Source organism: Cotesia typhae, unplaced genomic scaffold (genome assembly GCF_013202065.1).
Source record: "Cotesia typhae breed Kobodo isofemale line unplaced genomic scaffold, CoteBio_Ctyphae contig_5, whole genome shotgun sequence".
Classification (NCBI taxonomy): Eukaryota; Metazoa; Arthropoda; class Insecta; order Hymenoptera; family Braconidae; genus Cotesia; species Cotesia typhae.
Window position 1 is genome coordinate 8,293,627 of NW_027423757.1, and position 21,100 is coordinate 8,314,726.

General features: G+C 31.5%; 4 protein-coding genes across 6 annotated transcripts; 2 read left to right on the forward strand and 2 right to left on the reverse strand.

The window, feature by feature from the left end:
* The first annotated feature begins 114 nt into the window (after positions 1 to 114).
* LOC141531110 (uncharacterized) lies at positions 115 to 8,983 on the forward strand. The gene is made up of 9 exons (XM_074248628.1): positions 115 to 728; positions 4,191 to 6,074; positions 6,166 to 6,399; positions 6,493 to 6,914; positions 7,014 to 7,185; positions 7,298 to 7,424; positions 7,577 to 7,750; positions 7,842 to 7,924; positions 8,006 to 8,983. The coding sequence occupies exons 2-9, from the start codon at positions 4,480 to 4,482 to the stop codon at positions 8,196 to 8,198; spliced, it is 3,000 nt and encodes a 999-aa protein (XP_074104729.1). The 5' UTR covers positions 115 to 728; positions 4,191 to 4,479; the 3' UTR covers positions 8,199 to 8,983.
* A 2,295-nt stretch (positions 8,984 to 11,278) lies between these two features.
* Positions 11,279 to 15,182, reverse strand: LOC141531120 (uncharacterized). Its single transcript, XM_074248650.1, has 5 exons — positions 14,960 to 15,182; positions 14,248 to 14,411; positions 12,561 to 12,724; positions 12,000 to 12,168; positions 11,279 to 11,902 (listed from the first exon to the last, which is right to left on the reverse strand). Exons 1-5 carry the CDS (start codon positions 14,978 to 14,980, stop codon positions 11,713 to 11,715), a joined length of 708 nt encoding a protein of 235 aa, XP_074104751.1. The 5' UTR covers positions 14,981 to 15,182; the 3' UTR covers positions 11,279 to 11,712.
* A 477-nt stretch (positions 15,183 to 15,659) lies between these two features.
* Positions 15,660 to 19,567, reverse strand: Nopp140 (nucleolar and coiled-body phosphoprotein 1). Of its 3 annotated transcripts, none has more exons than XM_074248630.1 (4): positions 19,420 to 19,567; positions 17,257 to 18,711; positions 16,450 to 16,807; positions 15,660 to 16,172 (listed from the first exon to the last, which is right to left on the reverse strand). In XM_074248630.1, the coding sequence occupies exons 1-4, from the start codon at positions 19,519 to 19,521 to the stop codon at positions 16,111 to 16,113; spliced, it is 1,977 nt and encodes a 658-aa protein (XP_074104731.1). In that variant the 5' UTR covers positions 19,522 to 19,567; the 3' UTR covers positions 15,660 to 16,110. The 3 variants fall into 3 exon arrangements, with proteins under 3 accessions (XP_074104731.1, XP_074104732.1, XP_074104733.1); XM_074248631.1 differs by lacking the exon at positions 16,450 to 16,807 and adding an exon at positions 17,044 to 17,130; XM_074248632.1 differs by lacking the exon at positions 16,450 to 16,807.
* Positions 19,568 to 19,813: 246 nt separating this feature from the next.
* Positions 19,814 to 21,096, forward strand: Mad2 (mitotic arrest deficient 2). The gene is made up of 3 exons (XM_074248657.1): positions 19,814 to 20,028; positions 20,279 to 20,638; positions 20,738 to 21,096. Exons 1-3 carry the CDS (start codon positions 19,959 to 19,961, stop codon positions 20,935 to 20,937), a joined length of 630 nt encoding a protein of 209 aa, XP_074104758.1. The 5' UTR covers positions 19,814 to 19,958; the 3' UTR covers positions 20,938 to 21,096.
* The last annotated feature ends 4 nt before the right edge of the window (positions 21,097 to 21,100 follow it).

Consider the following 21,100-nt stretch of genomic DNA (forward strand, 5'->3'; position numbering starts at 1 on the left):
AAAAAAAAATTATGACATTTAAGTTAGCTGTCACTTGACAATTTTTTAATTTTATTTAACAAAAAGATTTGTTCCAAGAAATTATTTTTAAAAAATTTTTTAAAAATAATTATTCGGAAAAAATTTGATTTAAAAGAAAAATTAAAAAATTATCAAGTGATTGCTAATTTTAGTGTCATAAAAATGTGTACCTTTTCAAAAAATAACTCTAAAAGCCGCCAAATACTTGAGCCAATAGTACAACTGGAATCTCGTAAGCCAATGAGTCGTAGCGGTTGGTCGTCTCGATTTTCCCCTCGATTCTCTTTTACGTGCGAGAGCGAGAGAAAGAGCTTCGCGCTTCGCAACCATTAGCGGTTTTCTCAGTTTACCAGTGTCGTTTGTAGAGACTTTGTTATATTACACGTTACGTTTATAAATTCATAATCTAATCAACTCTATTTCCTGTTAATTTTTTACTTTATTTTTTTGTTTACATAACTCTCTAAATATTTATCAATAAAATTTGTGTTAAATTAAAATAATTTAGTGTCATAAATATCTATTTATTTAAACTAAAGAAATTAAAAATTTATTTCTTTACACGTGAATTTTTTTTCTCTATTAAAAACTCATTTGTGAATTTTAATTAATTAATCACTTAACTAAACAGTGACATCGTCGATTTAGTTTGTTGAGTTAGCTGTTGTAAATTCACCATCATCGAAATTTATTCTAATTATTATCTGGTAAGTTTATTGGAGTATAAATAAGCTTCTATCAATTTACTCTGTCACACAAGTTATTTTATTAATATATTCATTTTTTTAATTCTTATTGTTTCATTTTTTTTTTAATTTTTATTATCTACAGTGTCTTATTGAAACTTTACGTCAAAAATATTTGATATTCTTTAAACATCTCAAGATTCCAAGTAGAATTGTATGCGATCGATTTTTTTTGCAGGAGCCTTAGAACATATCTTGTCTGTTCTTACGTACCTATACCTATATAAAACTAGTTCTAGTTTAATAATGATTACAAACTGGTTTCGGATCATTAACATTTATACTTGTACGACTTTAATACGTATTCATCAACATCCAATTACAACGTAAGATTTAAAAAAAATTGATCGTCATCATGATAATTATTGAAAAAAAAAAAACAACAACATCAATATCATCATCATCATCATCTTTAAATTACACCTATAATTTATTTCTGTCCTATTTAGCGATGACAAAACTAAAAGGCCAAATAACAAAATAAATTTATAAATCGTGCTGATAAATTATATATTATATATTTATATAGATACTGTTTGGCTGTATAAACCGATAGAACATTGAATCTATGTGAAAGATACCGACAAGAAGAGAGATAGATTATAAAATTGGCAAGATCCCAATGTTTCAATGTAATATAATGGGTTCTCTCGTCGTTTGACGAAAAAGCTCGGCAAGCTCCGTTTCACTCGTCGTTTATATATTTCGCTATTTTTTTCTATAACAAGAATATAATATGTACATACTTACATACACATAAATATTGTACGTATATAAAAAAGAAGCGTATACAGGAAAAAAATTTTTCGTCATTGTATAGAGTGTTAAAATTTATGTGTAAAATATTACACACTAGTATGTAGAATTTAACATTCTAAATTTTAAATTCTATACACAAATTTTAACACTCTACACATTGACGAAAAATTTTTTACTGTGTATGTACGTAACAAAACTCGCCGAGAAAATAAGCTCTCACTTTCTCATCTATATGGCAAATGACATTCTTTTATACCTTTTTATACTTCTTCAATGAAAACGTGAGGTTGAGGCTGTCAAGTCTCATTTATTGTATCTTTATTATTATTATCATCATTCCATACGAGGGCAACTTTTTACAACAACAATTAAATATCTCAAAATCTCAGTAATTTCAGATTAACTGTAAAAAGATTAAAAAGTGAAAGACGTACAGTAGACATCAAGTACACTGAAAAGAAAAAAAAACGAAAAGGTATGGCATAAGGTATAAGCCTTGAAGGAGATTGTTATGAATAAACAAGAAGCTGCTGGTTGCCTTGGCCTTAGCATCTCATCAGCAATGCATCTAGGAGTATTGATCCAACAGCGTGTGCTCTCTACGCCCATTCATTTTACATTATTTACTTACTACGCTCAGTTTTATATCATTATTATATTAAGGACAAATTAAAGATTTATTATAATTTAAAATTTTTTTATTTTCAGATTAATAAAAAAGTTGAGTAAGGAGAAACTAAATTGTTAAATGGCATTAAATGACAGTCGATCGATGCCCGAGTAGAGCCACTCCCTCAACACGTTGATCAATGCCGCTATATGCCTGATGGTGTTACTCTTTACTTGTAATCTATACCATACCAGTATTATTCTATCGTGTATATTCTTTGTTATGTATCAATCCACATTAGATGTCAATTATTGTCAGTCTGTCGAACTATGCTCACTTGAAAATAATGTTGTTAGTGGTCTATTGTATTAGTATGTATAATGTGAAGATCTTCTAGATCAGATACATTGACGAAGATGAAGATAAAGATGTAAACTTAGATATTGATATAGATGTAGATGTAGATGTAGATGGAGATAAAGATTGAGATGAAGGCATAGGCATATAGAATTATAGAAGACATAGAAACAGAGTGAGTGAGTGACTACTGTTGATGATGATAACGAGTATGAAGGGGACGACGTGACTCTTGGTTTTCTCTACTGTACTGTGGCACTCAGTGGCATGGTACTCTGGCCTCAACATCGTATCGTGCATTGCCAAATACGGCGGCATGTAGTTTTATTCTTAGACAGGAGGCTCGAAAACGAGCGACGTTACACGGAGTTTGCCGAGTTGTTTGCTTGATTATACATGATCATAACGGTGGAAGTATATACGAAGAAAGGGAATTCACTCTCGAGGTTTTTTACCATCTAGGCATAATAAATATCCCGCTTACGATACAGATAATAAAAAATTACGACAATATAAATAGTTACAATTTTTTTGTTTAAATTTAAAAAGGAAATGGAAAGCCTCTTTTTAAATTTTAACACAAAAAAAGTAAGCAAAAGTATGTAGCAAACTTGGTAATCAATTTCACTTTCTATCTTTTTTCCACGTTCGCTGCGTATTGCAAATAACAGTGACCCACGGTTAACATTATTAATATTAATTAAATATTTCATAATATATAAATGTATACATTATTATAGGAAGACATATATATATATTTTTTTTATATTTATGCAGTATAGAGTAAAAGGTTCTTTCATATATCAACCCACGTTATATTATAGTTAGCTTGCGAAAATCCATCTTGCCACTGCGGGAATATCAATGAGTTTTGATAATAAAAACTTACTCTATGACTTATAAATCATACCCAATATATACATGTTTGAGAATGTCTGACTATCGTTAGACATTTGTTGATAGACACGTGGTGGATAGAATAAAAATAATAAATAAAATGTTTAAAAAGGCAATACGGAAAGAAAGACGGGGTCAAAGAAAGAAGAAACTAAACACGAGTGTCGTCCAGAAATAAATTTGGCCCGGACATAAGTTCCCTCTTGGATTTAACCAAGTAGTTGTGTATATACTTCTAGAAAGACACAGAAAGAGAAGAGTTAGATATCACGTCAACATGAATGATAATTTAACCAGCGATCAATTTTCTGCCTACACAAATATAATAATACATAAACGTATACTTTATGGTAGGCAGATATAATAAAAAATAAATAAAAGGAAGGCTAAATTTATTGACGAAAACAAGTAGTACCACTAGGTACTGGTTTCATGATATATGTATTATAGTTGCTATGTTTAATGTTAATAATAACAACAATAACAAAATGATAATAACAATAGTAATAACAAAAACTGAGTGACTTGCAACTGCACCATTTTATCTGCCTGTTCACACGGTGCTTGAACGAATAGTTGAGAGTACTATTTTTAGTTAGTATAGACACTCTTTTACTACATACACATTCTAGTATTGATATATTTATATATATGTCGTTGAGGTTGAGGCGAGGCCATGTATCTGTAAAGATACTATTTGTAAAGACTATAAGTTAATATAACGTAATGTAGTGTTAAGGTAATAGTGTGTTGGTATGCGTTGACTATTAGTTAAAATATGGCATTGTTGTATGTTTCAGATATTATGATAAATGAGGAAAGAGCTTAAAGGTCCATAACGATGCTGCTCAAATAGACTGCTACAGAGTGGGACAGCTGTTTGCGCTGTTTAAGCAGAGCAAAGAAAAAAAACTACCAACAATAAATGAAACAGACAATGAACGCGTCATTGTTGATGCTTACGCTGTCGTCGTCCTCGTCGTGGAGTGACTGGCGAGTATGCCAGTTACTCGGTACTGCAACTCCGTATCGGTTTAGAGAGTGCACCGCTGCTCAAAATCGAGACTAATTGATAACGTAAATAAAAGAATGGCTGCAACAGCCAAGCATGAATTAAGACAAAAATTTCCGGGCGAGTCCTCGGGTGAAGAAGACATTGCTGCTATTGCTAAACAGATAAGTGATCACGCAGAAGCGATTTATCAGTCGTGGAAGAGTCGTGGACTTGCGCCCGCTGAAATATTTAATTGTCACAACAGCGCGACCGCCGCTGACGAGTTTGATAGTGCGTTGACACCGACATTGTCGCCGAATTCGCGAGGACTTCAACTCGAAAATATTCTTAAAGTAGGTGCTGCCGGACAGTCTTACAGTCCGCCACCACCTAGACTGGATAACAATAACACTCTGGAGAAATTAGTTAATAATTTTGTCGTTGAGGACAAGGCACGGCAACAACGTACATCCTCTTATATAAGTAAGAATCTTCCGTCTTCCATACAGTCCGCTCTGGAAAGATTTGAGCGTAATTCACCTGGTAATGTGACAAATAATATTCGGCATACACAGCAGCAGCAACACCAGCAACAGCAACAACAACAGCAACAGCAACAGCAGCAGCAGCAGCAGCAGCAGACAAGACCGAAAATAGCTACTAAGTCGTCTTTGTCGTCGTCGTTGGCATCACCGTCCTCGCTTGGCGAGACTATTGAAACTATACTGCCGGCAGACTTGCCTGGAAATGGTACAACAAACCAGCCAAAACGTCCGTTAAGTGTTTTACTAAATACAACAACGCCCACCAATACAGCTGCCGGAGAATTGTCTAGGCCGAATCAAAGTTCAGGTTTGACGACCTGGCCTCTTAAAAATAAATTGTTTACCGACTCTTCCGTAGTGGCGCGGGTCAATGCCTCCAAAGCTAACGTAGCTTCCTCCTATCTTGATGAAGTTGCGCGTGAAGAAGAGAGGCTTATTAATGCCTTGAAGACAGGAGTTGTTATTGATGAGGATGGAAGTTCGCCAGTTCCTGTAAGACAAAAACCCGCTATTAAAAAAGAAAAACCTAAGCTCATGACGAATGGTGTTGTTCTTGAGCGTACGTCGCAATTTATACAGCAAATTCAACAAGCCAAAAAAATTGACGAACGTAAAACTACCAACACGGTAGTAAAAAAAATAGAAAAACATTCTATACAACAACAGCAGCAGCAGCAGCAACAACGACAGTCCCAGCAGGATGTTAAAGAAGATCGTGAAGTTCAAATAGTCGCGTCTAAATGGGGTCCCCGGATCACGTCACCCAGACCTAGGATTGATCAAGTACCTCATCCTGAACTCACGAACCAACAAAAGCAACACATACGAGCTGTTGCAGCTGCCGCTGCGGCTACAGATTCTTCAAGCTCAGCGGGAAACAATGCCAATCCTGTACGACCTTTTCTTACTCGAGGATCCGTCGCGGAGAGAGTTTTGATTTTTGAAAAGTGTCCAAGTGAACTCTTACTTGATAAACGTGGTCCACGACAGCCTGGAGGCCCGTCTTCGAGATACAATTCCAATGATGGCAAACCACAGTCTTCTTATGTGCGTGAGAGAATACAACAACAACAATTGAGAGCCTTGCCACCTCATACAACTCTACAGCGGCATGTTAAGGCTAACAAAAACGTCCGTATACCCAGGTAATTGTTTTTTTTTCTATAAGCTATTTATCTTTTATTCTTTTGATGAAAGTTATACAATAGATGTAATGCAATATTTACTTTCATGCAGATTTTATTTCCCCGGAGGTAAGCCTACTCCACCCACACAACTGGAAGCAACGATTGCAAAAATAAGTAAAGCCTTTGAAAATCTCCCAGGACATCGTGCTTCACGCTCACAATTTAATATTATTACAAAAGCTTGTGAACTGCCACTTTACTTGAAAGTTCCGCTTTTCTTAGCAGCAGGTGGAGACGCAACAACTTCTGTTGAAATGAATAATTTCATTGAATTTTGGAAAGAGTAAGAATATTTATTATTTTAATGTTGCAATAGTATATATTTTAATATTTATTAAGTATATTTATATTCATTGAATATTTTGTAATTTTTTAGAATTAACAAATCGTATCACGACCCAGCCAGTAAATTTATAAGAATAACCACACGTGGTCTGAGAAATTATATCCTACCAGAAGATCTTGTTGCTATGGTACAAGATGTTGTTGATACTCATCCAGGGTTAACTTTCCTTAAAGAAGCTACGGAATTTCATTCTCGTTATGTCCACACAGTAATTGCTAGAATATTTTACTGTGTAAATCGTAGTTGGAGCGGGAAAATATCCGTTACGGAATTACGACGTAGCAACTTGTTAGCTGTTATTGGTATTCTAGAACACGAAGAAGATATAAACCAGGTGACGTCCTACTTCAGCTATGAACACTTTTACGTTATATACTGCAAATTCTGGGAACTTGATCGTGACCACGATTTATTTATCAACAAAATGGACTTAACTCGGCACAATGATCACGGTATGATTACATTGCCATTTATTATTGTAATTGTAGTAGACATTATCTGAGTATGCTATTATGAATAAAATTATGATATCTTTATTATTTATTTTAAAGCATTATCAACGAGACTGATAGAAAGAATATTTAGCGGTGCTGTAACAAGAGGTAGAGGCAAAAATGGTGAAGTACGTTTGCAAGAAGAAAAAATGAGTTATACCGAGTTTGTATGGTTTCTACTTAGTGAGGAGGATAAAAATTATCCTACTGCCATCGAATATTGGTTTAGGTATTTATCGTTGTTTTAACTTTATTTAATTAATAGATTGTAATAAATAGAGCAAACAAGAACAGAGTGTTATAATAAATTTTTTTTTATTATTTTTGACTTATTGCAATAGATGTATGGATCTGGATGGTGATGGATACCTTTCTATGTATGAACTTGAGTATTTCTACGAAGAACAATTACTTCGTATGGAGGCCATTGGATTGGAAACTTTACCATTTGAAGATTGTCTTTGTCAGGTAATTTACTTTACGTAATACTATATTTTTACTCAGTGTAACTTTTTTCGGTAAATGAAAAAATAATTCGGACAGTCCCCAAATTTATTATCAATTTTATTGACTATTGTTAGTTTTTAATGTTAATCCTATAAATATATCAATTATTTTAGATGCTCGATATGATAAAGCCAAAAATTCCTGGAAAAATTTCATTGAGTGACTTAAAAAATTGTAAAATGACTTCGATATTTTTTGACACCTTCTTTAATCTCGAAAAATATCTTGATCATGAACAACGAGATCCTTTTGCTTCAACGAGAGATCACGACGCTGAAGGCCATGAAGTAAGAACATTTAATACAACATTGATAAAAAAAAAATAATCAATATCTTTTCATTTCTTATCTCATCTCTTATCTTTTCTATTGTCTTCAGCTCTCAGATTGGGATCGATTTGCTGCTGATGAGTATGAGTTACTGGTTGCTGAGGAAAGCGGAAATGAACAAAACGATCAAATGTAAATTATCTTATTCTATATTTGTAATATAAAAAAAAAATATTAAATTATTTAACAATCTAAAATTTCTCATGATTACAGGATGTATGATAACGGAATAGATGAAGATGGTTTTACAACTATAAATACATTACCAGAGGAGTCAAATGACCGAAATAAGAAACGTGACAGTTACACTAAAAATTATCAAGACACCGGTGAATCTCGTCGTGATTCGAAAAATCAAAATTACGACAGCGGAGATAGCGATGATTATGCTGAAAGTGATAACTGATATACAGTATAATGATAATAAAAATAATAAGCAAAAAAAATGGTATCATTAAAATTGTGCCATTTGCAGGCGGATTTAATGATATAATTAATTCAAAAAAATAATTATATTCATTTGTCTAAGTGCCATGATGAACTATATTTCTGTTTTATTTTTTTTTCTCATAAAGCCATACGGTTTATTAAGTTTCTAGTGTTTATCATTTTGTAAATAGTGAATCGAGTTGTTTCAAATTTTGTCATTAGTTATTAATTATACATTGATTATGTTTCTAATAGATTTAAGAATAAACGAGTACGTAAAATTAATTTTATAGAAGATCGATAATTAGTAATCATGTACGTGCCTCGAGTGGTGCAAAAATTTATTGGGGCGTATTTGTCAGTTAATATTCATTAAATAATCGACGCGAATAATATCACTACCATCATCTTATAATATATATCATCATATACTAGCACTTACTATCATTTGTACGTGTACAATACATACTTACTATAGGATTCATGTAAGCAAATAGCAGATAATAATTTATCTGTTTTATTTATCTATACATTATTACTATTATTCATATATTTGTTTAATTGATATATTATTCTGTCAACGTAATATTGTTTTGGTGAGTAAAAAAAAAAATCAGCACTTGTTTGAATTTATTTTTAAGCTAAATTAGTCATCACCGATAAATTATTTATCGACACGTTATTATCAGTTAAACTTATATTAAATTAATAGCAAACACTATTCTAGTCTAATATACATGTTAGTACACGTACATTACGGAATCGATATATATATATATATATATATATATATATATATATATATATATATATATATATATATATATATATATATATATATATATATATTATTGTATATCAATATTTATGGTTTTATTATTCGTTATAACTGCAAAGGCAGCTCAAAAAAGTAAATCTGTGGTTCCAATTTGTCGTTGGTGTTATTATTAATCGACAGCCAGTTATATTCAATAGTATAATCGCGTTTTATTATTATCTTTCCAAAGATGTAATTATAGAGCTAATATGTAAACACGAGGCTTGTTATCACTTTTTTTTTTAAATTACTATTAATTATTATTGATTAATATTATATATATAGATTTATATAAGTCATTGGACTCGTATACTAGCGATCGCGCGCGTAATCGCGAATGTTTAATTGTTGCATTTGATTGTATTTCAATATTGTTAATTGTCATTATTATTATTATTATTATTATTATTATTATTATTATTATTATTATACCGATAGATTTATTATTGTTCAAACAATTTAGGTGCGACTTTGGCAAGTTTATTTTCTATTTTTATTTTCTATATTCATTATTAATTTTATATGATTATGAAAGAAAAAAAATTAACTTGCCTGTCAATTTATATCCCGTTGAGTATATTTAATATTATATTAATTAAAACGTTTAATAATATTTGTACCATGTTTATTTATTTATATATCGTTTTTGTGTAAAAAAAATTAGACTTGAGATAAAGGAAGAATAATCAATTCAGTCCATAATTTGTCGCAATAAACTAGACGCTACTGATTAGATAACTACTTTAAAGAAAAATAAAATAAAAATAATAACTACTTTTGATGTTCATTAAAATTTTAGGTGAATATATAAAATTATATTTATATCAATAATATCATAACTACATTTTTGTACGAAATAGTATTTTATTAATGATCCCTGAACGTTTGAAGAACAAAGTATCGCTTATTAATTATATTAATTAAAAAAACAAATAAATAAAAACAAAAATAAAACAAAAACAAATTCGATCAAAAGTTGTATGAAGTCTTGATTGTAATAAAGTACTCATCTAACGTATTTGAAATTATAATTTTAGCTAATAATTATTATTAATTAATTAATTAATTCTTAATATTATTATGATTATTATTATTATTATACTAAATGTGCAAAATGATAAATAATTACGATGAAAAATTTAACACGCCAGCACAATTAATTCGTTTAATTATAAATATATCGCAAAAAGATAAATTCATGTTTTTGCAACAATACAATAAATATACTTACAAAAAAAAAAAGTTTTATAGTTCTATTAATTAGACAATAAACATATTAATTATTAAATTAATTCTTACAATACAATACATCAAAAAGAAATTTATAAAAGTATCAAATATAAACTGTATATATATATATATATATATATATATATATATATATATATATATATATATATATATATATATATATATATATATATATATATATATGTATAGGGTGGACTACATATATTTATGAGCTGTAAATTATAAATATTAATAATTGTTTGAATGTCACGTTCTCCAGATGATTCACAGAATCGCATTGATGCGTAAGTCAAGGTGAACGATCCCGTAGCAAACTAACGGTTGATTACATTCATTGGAATTCGTAGTACGATATGTATTCATTCGAGGCTTACACAGAAATCTATGAAGAGGCACAGAAGAGACACATGTCTAGTCATATATTATTACCTTTAATACCTTTACTTTTTATTATAATCTATAATAAATAATGTTCAAAGGCGCGGTATCGTCACACAATTAAAGAAATAGTCCCCCCGCATTCTCATCAACTATCCGGTTTTAGAATAACCGGGCCAGTAGCGTACATGTGACCTGACTTGATGATTTTGTCCATACTATTGACACAATTCAACTTTTACCTATCGCAGTCTTGTTATTTGTTTACCTTTTTTTTTTTTTTTTTATACATTCAGCGTTTTCTTATTCAATCACCTTTAATTGTATTCCACCCATCATGCATTCCTTCTATTCCTTTTTTTTTTTTTTTTTCCATTTTTTCATATCTTCCTTCATCTTCTTCCTTTTAACTTTTGTTCAACACTAAAATTATGCGATCTCATTTTAGAATTTACAAGAATCATCTAATCCAAAGATAAATAAATTATAATGGCTCTCTCTCTCTCTTTTTCTGACCTTCCCATGGTCTTTTATTATCATCATTATTATTATACTTTTATATTGTTGCGAATTATCGCTGCAATTTCCACGGTTGGACCGTTATAAGTTATAATACAAAGCAATTCATAGAGGAGTAAATTTAACGTGGGAAATACGCGTCGGTGATCCTCCTTCTGAAGATTGTTTGGGTCAAGAACCGCGCTTCGCTATCACCAAGATCATCATCATCATCATCATCATCATCATCATCATTATCATTACGACTATCATCATAGTCATCAACAACTACACAACATTGTTGTAAACCAACAAAGACATTAGTTAAGCGCGACCATTTAAAAGCAATCATCTCAAGATTAGGGAAGAAAAGAAAAAGAGAGTAAAAAACAGCCTTTGTCAAAACTAAAGTGTCCCTTTCACAGAAAGGCCTTTGCCACCTTGTCTTTTTTTTTTTTTTTTTAAATAATTTAAAATTATAAATATATATATTTATAATAATAATTATTATTAATTAATTAATAATATTAGTAATTAATAAATTATATTACAAGTTAGGTACTAAGGGTGCTTCGGAGCTGGTGGTCAATGAATTTCTGGGCTTGCACACGCAACCACTTTCGACGAGCACGTAATCCTGACCCGTGAGTGTCACCGGGCCAAGCGGTATCACCAAGAACAAATATGGGACATAAGTTTGAGTACACTCACCATGTACCACGTCACATTCCTTGGATCTATAAGCAAATGTAAATGCAAATCCACGATAAGAATCTCAATATTGGTTGTTAAAGTAAAAATAAAGTGGAACATGAGCAATAAGCGCACACTTACTCGCAAACCTCGAAGACAACTTGCTGCAGTAGGTCGGGAAATTTTTGTACAATGGTAACTGGTTGTCCGCTGGTGAGACTGACCCCGTACATCGGTGCTGTTGTATTGTACCGGGTTTTACAAAGCCGACCTGGTGATCCGCATGTTTCTTTTGAGCTGAAGCTCCGACCTGCAAAATAACCCCCATTGTTATTATTATTATTCTTTATTTATTTAATACAGTAATTATATGTGTTTAATGGGGTAAGTATGTTCTCTAATTAGCTGTCATATGATATGTCGGATAAGCAAACTCATAATAGCAATACAGAATACAGAAGCCAGCATCAGCTCATGCATCCCGTTATTTTCTGAGGGACTCCAGCATTCGAGTTAATAACTGTATTGCCAAGATATAATACTTTGCTTATGTGTATTGAGAGTAGTATGTAGTTTGTAGTGTGTAGTAAGCTGGTACGTACGATCAAGCAAACATCACTTGGTTATTTGGCAATACCGTTACGTACAAGCAGAGTCATCCTGGCTCATCGAGTTTACTTTACTTTATTTTGCTTTACTTACCGTTCCGCACACTGGAGACGGTGTAATCACCGTGAGATAGTTTATAATTGTGTAAGAGCTTTTGTCTAGTCAACTCGGGATCTGCTACTCGGTTTTGATGATATGCCCTTCCGGTTCGGCTGCTTCCTCCCCAGAAGCTCTTCAAACTTTTTTCAATTGCTGCTCTGTAATAAAATTTTTACTTTTATTTCTTTCTCACCGTATCTTACGGAAAAGTCCTAAGACAGTAAAATAAAATTACTTCCTTCAGCAAATAGATAGTTACATTGAATTTATACCCTACTTTATTTGTATCAATAGTATGTATGGCTTTTTTTTTATACAAATTCTAAACAAACATTTTCTATTTATAGAACTCTGATAATTTTTAGAGTTTTAAGAATTTGTAAGAATTTTCATTCAAAAAAAATTTTTTTGTCAATTTTGTATTAGACTATATTCAATAATTTTTTTGAAAGAAAAAAAAAAAAATAACATTACTTTGATAAAATACATCTAAATAGATTCATAAAATTTTTATCTATATTTTTAAATGGCTTTTTCTATTAACAGTTACTTCACTTATTTTAAGAAAAAAAAAATTGTCAAGCATCTGCAGTTTGCAGTATCATCATTTCTTCATTAATGTCAAAAAGCGTGAAATTAAATAAAATTATTTGCATTTTTTAAAAAATAATGTGAGTCAGAAATATTTTATTACTGATTCTATTTAAAAAATTTGGAAAAGTGAACATTTATATTTGTAAATAATTTTTTATGTATTCTTCCAAATTTACAAAAAAAAAAAAAAAAAAAGTTAACAGAATATCCAACTTAGTGAACTCTCTGTATGACTCAGTGAACTCTTTTGCTGACTCTTACCAGACTTTCCGCACCAATGTCAAAAAACAAATTTTGCAATATTATTAACAATACTCTTAATTTTTACTCGGCACACGGAAAAAACAAGACGATACTGGATATTATCCCAGATTATACTCAGTGATATCCGTAGTAAAAAAAATTTTCAGATAGTAACTAGTATAATCCATATTATACTGAGTGATATCTAGATTATACTGGGTGATATCTGGATTATACTGGGTGATATCTGGATTATACTCATTGTAATCTGGATTATACTAGCTACTATCTGAAATTTTTTTTCACTCAATATAATCTGGGATGATATCTAGTGTCATCTTGTTCTTTCCGTGCATCACTAAATAAGAATTTATTTTTGAGCAATTTCGAGCTAGAATTTAAAAATTTATAATTTAAAGAATATCTTAATTGATATATAATGCCGATTAGCGTTTAAATAAATAAATAAATAAATAATTTATAGAAAATTTTGTTTTAGTATTTTAAGTTAAATATTTGAATCATAAAAAAGGTCAATGAACTTGAAATAATTCAAATATTTTAGAATCAAAAAATTTTTTTTAATTAAATTGCTGTAGAAGTTTTTCTTCGCCTATGAAGTAACCCTTTTATTAACAAAAAACTGCAATAACTCATAAATTAATAAAATGATGAATAAATATTTAAATTTGAAATATCAACAACAGAACATAGGAAGAAAGTTTTTCGAATCAATATGAAAATATACCAAAGATAAGAATAAATGTGGGTACTATGTTTACTATCACTGATATAATAGTTTGAACAAGTAAACTATCTAAAATTATATATCTTGTTTACTCACGACGGATACGGTGCATTATTAGGGCCAAGACAATCAGCAGAGTCGATCAATGCATCTCCCCTTACGTATTTGAGGTCTAGTCCTCCACCAGAACATTTTTTCGAAGCTTGCGTGTAACACCCGCATACTAAAGCAAACAGGAAAAACCTGAGCAAACTCTGGATCTGTAAAAAAAAATCATAGAGCTGTTATATGTCGGGTTTTTTTTTTTTTTTTTTTTTTTTTTTAACTTGATATGTACTTATTACATCCTTCAGAAACTATCCGCCCCTTTAAACTAGTCATTTTATTTATATTTTTTTTATATCACGTGGCCGTAAGTAAAACGACTAACGGTACGACTAGACAATTCTTAACTCGAATCAACGGGTCACCTTTCTAACGGGATACCATCAAAATATTTTTTTTAATTTTTTGAATATTCAAAAATATTTTTAAAAAATTATCCAACAAGTAAAAAATATTAGTCAAATATTTTAAAGAGTTACTTTAACCGTGTCATTACTTTTACTGGTGAATAATAAAACCACCCACCCTCAAATTCTGCGCTGATTCTTCTTCCCCCGCATTCTTTAGATTCTTATGCGAGAGTTCCCAAATTTATTCTTCATGCATATTTATAACTGTCTTAACTTACTTGGATTTTATTTTGTTAAATTAGCTTTTATTCCTTTTAATATGAATGTTAATATTAAAAAAATATTAAACTCACCGTTAAATATAACATTGTCATAAATAATTTTTTTTACCAACTATGAAACAATCTGATAAATAATAAATTAACAAATTTATAAAAATTCAGTAAAAAATTAAAGATGATTAGAGTTGAGAACAATTAATGCCTGACAAAATTAAAGGCAATAAAACAAATTAAAAATCACGCAATGCCGTTCATGTCACTACACCGGATATCACCGTGAGGTCGAGCACCTCCGTCCGTGCAGGTGGATACTCAGAGGTTGACTGTAGGATCGGCCGTGAGTAAAGGAACACCGTGGTTGCTATCTCTCGACGACTGTGTGAGTGAAAAAGCTACCAAGAATCAAGGTGAAAAAGGATGGTCATAGTAGGGGAATCAACTCTCTGCAGTTTGGCAGGATATATCACTTCTTGTTATATTACCTTTCTTTTTTCTCCAGCGATGCATCCTCCCGAAGAATTCTTTGCACTAAATCATTCTATTATTTTATTTTTTATTACCCTCTTAAATTCTTAAATTAACAAAAGGAAATTTATTATTTATAGTACGCTCGTATATTTGTTTTTTTATTTTTATTTATATTTAATGTAATTTCTTTATAATGTATAAGTCATTCATATTTATAGTCATCGTTAGGTTTTCTCAAACATCTTTTTTTTTTAAATAAAATTTTCATTGAGAAAATTATTACAAAAATAATTAATAAGATGCATTTAAGATAAGAATATTGTTATAATTATTCATTATTACTATTACTTAACAAACAAACGAATAATCTTACAATATTTTAATTACTGACAACTTTATAAAATTGTTGAATGTGTTGCATCAGTAGTCACAGAAGATGCAAAATCCTATTTATTATTTAATACAATTAAATTTAATTCTAAGACAACTTTATATTTATAAAGTTCTGTTAAATATACGTAATAAAGTATCTATCAGTAAAAGAAAAGAAAAAAAAGATTATATCACTTAATTTAAATTAATAGATAGTGATAAAAAATATTTTTAATGTTGCTATTGTGTTCGTCATCGAAGTCATGTATAAAGTTATATTATTACAAACTTAGTCATCAAACTTGATTGAATTTACAGCCATGTCTATTTGTCCACCTCGATAACTACCGCGTTTCTTTTTAGTTTTTTCATGACGAAATGATTTACCTCTCGTATGTTTCAAATCTATATTTGCTTTTTCTCCCCATGATCCTCGTGCTCCTCGCTGAGTGTGAGAAAAAAAAAACAACATATATATATTTATAAAATGATTAAAAAAAATATAACTTATAGAAATATATATATAAAGATTAATGTCACTAAACACAAAATGACTTTTGCGTTCTAGTATAACGAGGAGAATTGTGAGTTAATAAAAAAAAAAATTACAATCTATATATATTTTATCTTAATTGATCAATAATTAATTTACGGCTAATTTATTTAATCGTCGAATGTTATTTTTTTATTTTGAGCCGGTGTTGAATTAAATGACTTGTTACTTTCGCCTCCGAATGATTTTCGTTGACCGCCACGGAAGTTATTGCCACCACCGCGCCTATCACCGTCACCACCGAATGATTTTCTGAATCCACCACCCTCTTTGTTATCCCAAGACTTTCTATTGTTATCGAAACCACCACGTCCTCCGCGACCACCGCTGCGATCACCCCCACGACCACCACGGTCACCTCCTCTACCCCTGAATCCGCCACCTCTGCCTCTAAATCCGCCGTTATCGCCGTCTCTGCCACCGCGGAAGCCGAATCCACCGCGGCCGCCTCTACCACCAAATCCGCCTCGTCCACGACCTCCGCCGTTTTGTTTATCAAAGTTGTTACTCGATTCTCCATCTCCATCCTAGAACACAAAAGAGAAATAACAGGTCAATCATTGTCTCTGTGAAAGTATATACAAAAAAAAAAAAAGTATCATATTATTAGTAAATAAATAAATTAACAAGAATTGTGAAAAAGCATTCATCGCTGTATGGAATATTCTGTAATTATGAATTTTTTTAATTATTATCAACTTTCACGGGGCAGTGAGTGACCTGTATTTCTCATTGCATCTTTCTATTCAATCTTCATTTTTACCTTAGCTTCAAATGAATTGTTAGCCAACTGTGGACTCAACTTGATCTCTTCATCCTTGACACGTCGGAAAGGTATATTTGTTCGTGACTAAAGTATAAAGTGTACATTAATGATCAATGCTTTCTCAAAATCCTATTTTTAATCTTTTTAAGGACTGTTAAAAAAATAATAAACAATAAAATAAAAAAAAAAAAAAAAAAAACATCACGTTACCTTTTCTGTGCTTCCGTCGTTGCCAGCTTTTACAAAATTACTGTAATTAGCTTTTTTGGCCGGTGTCGCTACTCCATTCTGTTCAGAATCTTCGCGCTTTCTTTTCTCGCCTACGACAGCTGGTTTCTGCTTAGGTTTTGGTTTTTCTCCTTCTTCGTCAGATTCTTCTTCTGAGCTAGATTCTTTTTTAGCAGGGGTTTTAGCAATAGGAGCTTGTTTCAGTTTCTTTTCTTCTTCATCATCATCGGAGGAAGAGTCCTCGCTTGATTCGGCTGGCTTAGCCTGTTTTGCGGGCGTTGCTTTCACTGCTGGCTTAGCTGTTTCTTCATCAGAGCTATCGGAATCGTCACTCGACGACTTGGCCGCTGGTTTCTTTACAGCGGGTGTCACTTTAGCCGTGGGTTTAGTTTCTTCTTCAGAGGAATCTGAATCATCACTCGACGATTCCTTGGCTTTCGCTGGAGTTTTAGCAGGTGTTGGTTTAGCTACTGGTTTCTTGGGTGACTCTTCCTCATCTGAACTACTTTCTTCACTGCTACTGGGTGCTTTCCCGTTGTTCGCAGCTACTTTCTTTTGTTGGGCTGCTGGAGCTGGTTTTGGTGGCGCAGCTTTCTTCGCCGGTGGCTCATCATCTGAACTGCTTTCTTCACTTGAGGACTCTTTCTTTGCGGGTGTTTTCGCGGGTGTTGCTTTAGCTACAGCCGGTTTGGCAACTGGTTTCTCGTCTTCTGAGGAATCATCGGAGTCGTCACTGGACTCTGCCTTCTTGGGAGCAGCTTTCGGTGTAACCGGAGCAGCAGGTTTACGTGCAACAGTTTTCACTGGTGCCTCCTCATCACTGCTGTCATCGTCAGAGCTCGAGTCTTTTTTCATTGGAATTTTAGCTGCAACTGGTGTTGGTTTAGCAGTGACTGCTTTTGTCTTAGATTCATTTTCGTCTTCATCGGAGGAGCTTTCTTCGCTTGAAGACTTTGCTTTTTTGGTTACCGGAGCTTTAGCAGGAGTAGCCTTTGCAGCAACAGGCTTGGCTTTTTCTTCTTCAGAATCAGAATCTGAGGAGCTTGATTCTTTTTTTGCAGCAGCCTTTGCTGGAACAGGTTTTTTAGCTTGAGGTTTTTCATCTTCAGAACTCTCTTCTTCTGAACTTGATTCCTCTTTTTTAGGAGGAGCTTTAGCTGGTGTGGCCTTTGAAGCAGCTACAGCTTTTTTGGCAACCGGTTTAGCTTCCTCTTCTGAGCTTGAATCATCAGACGAAGACTCAGCTTTATTGTTTGCAGGTGCCTTAGCTTTTCCATTGACTAATGGCTTCTTTGCAACTTCTTCCTCTTCACTATCTGAGCTCGAATCCGATTTAGCTGGCTTAGCTGGAGCTTTTATGTTTAATTTTTTCGGAGAACTTTTTTGATAGTGCTGCACAATTTCTTCGATGCTTGGTGATCCTTTTGGTAATGGATTCTGTAATTGAACAATTAAATTTTTGAGTAAAAAAATAAAAATTGGAGTATTAAATGAATATTTGGATTTATTTTATTCGTAGAACAATAAGAGTTTTATTAAAATAATAATTAAAATATTGAAAATTCAACAACTATTTTAAAAAACGATACTGTATGTTAATGCTAAAATTATTTGAGTATAAAAATTCATTTAGTTCGTTGAAAAAAAATTTACAATTGTTAAAAATTAAATTTTAATAAATTTGCAAGGGTTAGTTTCTAAATTCTCATGAGTACACGTGTATTTACAAATATAATCTATTATCAATAATGACTTGTGGTTAAATTAAAAAACTAACCTGGAATAAATGTTTAATTAGAAAAACATAATAGCGAAAAGAATATTAATTTATAATTTTAGCACGTGTTTTCTATAAAAAAAAAAAAAATATCCAGTTAAGAATATTTACCAGCCAATCAAAATATTTACAAGTGTAATTGTTGATGCTTCAACAATACATTTACAATAATTAATTAATAAATGAATAACAATAAAATTACTCATTATGAGCAAACATTAGCTAAAAATCATTATTAAGAAGTTTCGAATTACGACGAAGCCATTACCACGTGGGAAAATCGTGGCATGGATCCGGCATTTTACGCGGGCTATCGTACTAATTACAATTAATTTACAATAAATGTTCTAATAAAAAATTAAACTTACCACATGTGTTTTTGTTTGAAATACTTTAGCAATTGACGAGTCTTTCTTCAATAAATAATTGTAAACCAAGGTAGAAATAACGAAATCGTCCGTGGATGCCATGATGGATGCAGGCGAAGTAGAGAGACTGGAATGAAACTACGGAAGACTTTTTTTTCAATGAATAGTGGCAAACTTCAATGCAATAGACTGCAAACTGTAGTATATCTTCTCCCCGTAAGAGGCACCCCATACTTATTTTATTCCCAAGTTATTTTCGATTTCATTCAGATGGCGGCAATAAATCTGTCAAGTGCTGCCCTCACTTGCAATTATTATGAACTAATTATTCGAATTAAACGCTTAAACTGAAGTAACTTCCGATTGGCTGTTGTCATCATTTTAAATTCAACCGTTTTTTGAAATTGAACAACACGAGCAACGCATAACCTTAAAATTTATTTGTGAATACAATTTGATAGAAACTGAGTCGACTTTTTTAAATTAAATCTTTTTATGATTCAATTTATTATTTTTAATTTATAAAATTAAAGTTAACAATGGGAACACAGCAAAAAGCTAAGTGCATTACATTGAAAGGCTCCGCTGAACTTGTTAAAAAATATTTACGTGAGTGGTTTTCACATTTATTATATTTAATGATAAAAAAAATTAATAAATTATAATAATAAAATATAAAAATTAATTTAGCTGATATTTAATAACTTCAATGACACTGAAGTTGACAGATATTAAAAATTTTATAGCAGTTTAATTATTATAAAAAAAAATATTATAATAATAAAATTGTTAAATAAAATTTAAAAAATGGTCAAGTGACAGCTAACTTAAATATCATTAATAAAATTGGGTATTTCAGAGTACGGCGTTAATAGTATACTTTATCAACGGGGTATCTATCCTCCTGAAACATTCGAGCCCGCTGAACAATTTGGTATGTTTATTTTGATGTCTACCGATGACAAGATCAAGACCTTCCTCGATACGGTTCTATCTCAAGTGGAAGAGTGGCTGCTCCAACGCAAAGTACAGCAAGTGACTCTTGTTATTACAAATGTAAATACCAAGGAAGTATTGGAGAAGTGGGATTTCAAGGTCGACTACGAGGGCAAAGCTGAGTCTACTGATGGGAATAATCCATCTGCTCTCCCTGAGGTTGGAACTAAAGATGTACCTAGTATACAGAAGGAGATTCGTGAAGTTATCCGACAAATAACAGGCATGACAATAATGTTTTATTTGACTTTAAAATATACATAGCTAGGTATTTATTCAAAGTTATTTATTTACGTTTTTTTTATTTGTTATTTATAAATAGGTACTGTAAGCTTTCTACCACTTCTGGACTGTCTCTGCTCCTTTGATATATTAACTTACACCGTGCCAGACTGTGGAATACCAAAGGAATGGGATGAAACTCAGCCAGTCTTTATTGCTAACAGCCAAGAAGTGCAGTTAAGATCATTTTCTACGTCTATACATAAAATGGATACAATAGTGAGCTATAGAAATACGTAAAAATATTTGTGAGTCATTAATTACAAATTATGATGTCTATTTTTTTCATAGTTATTTTTTTTTACTATTCATTTTTTTATATAAGATTAGCACAATATTCTTGGTACTTATTTAAGCTTGGTAAATCTCAAATATAATTTATATTTTGTGAAACAAAAATTTG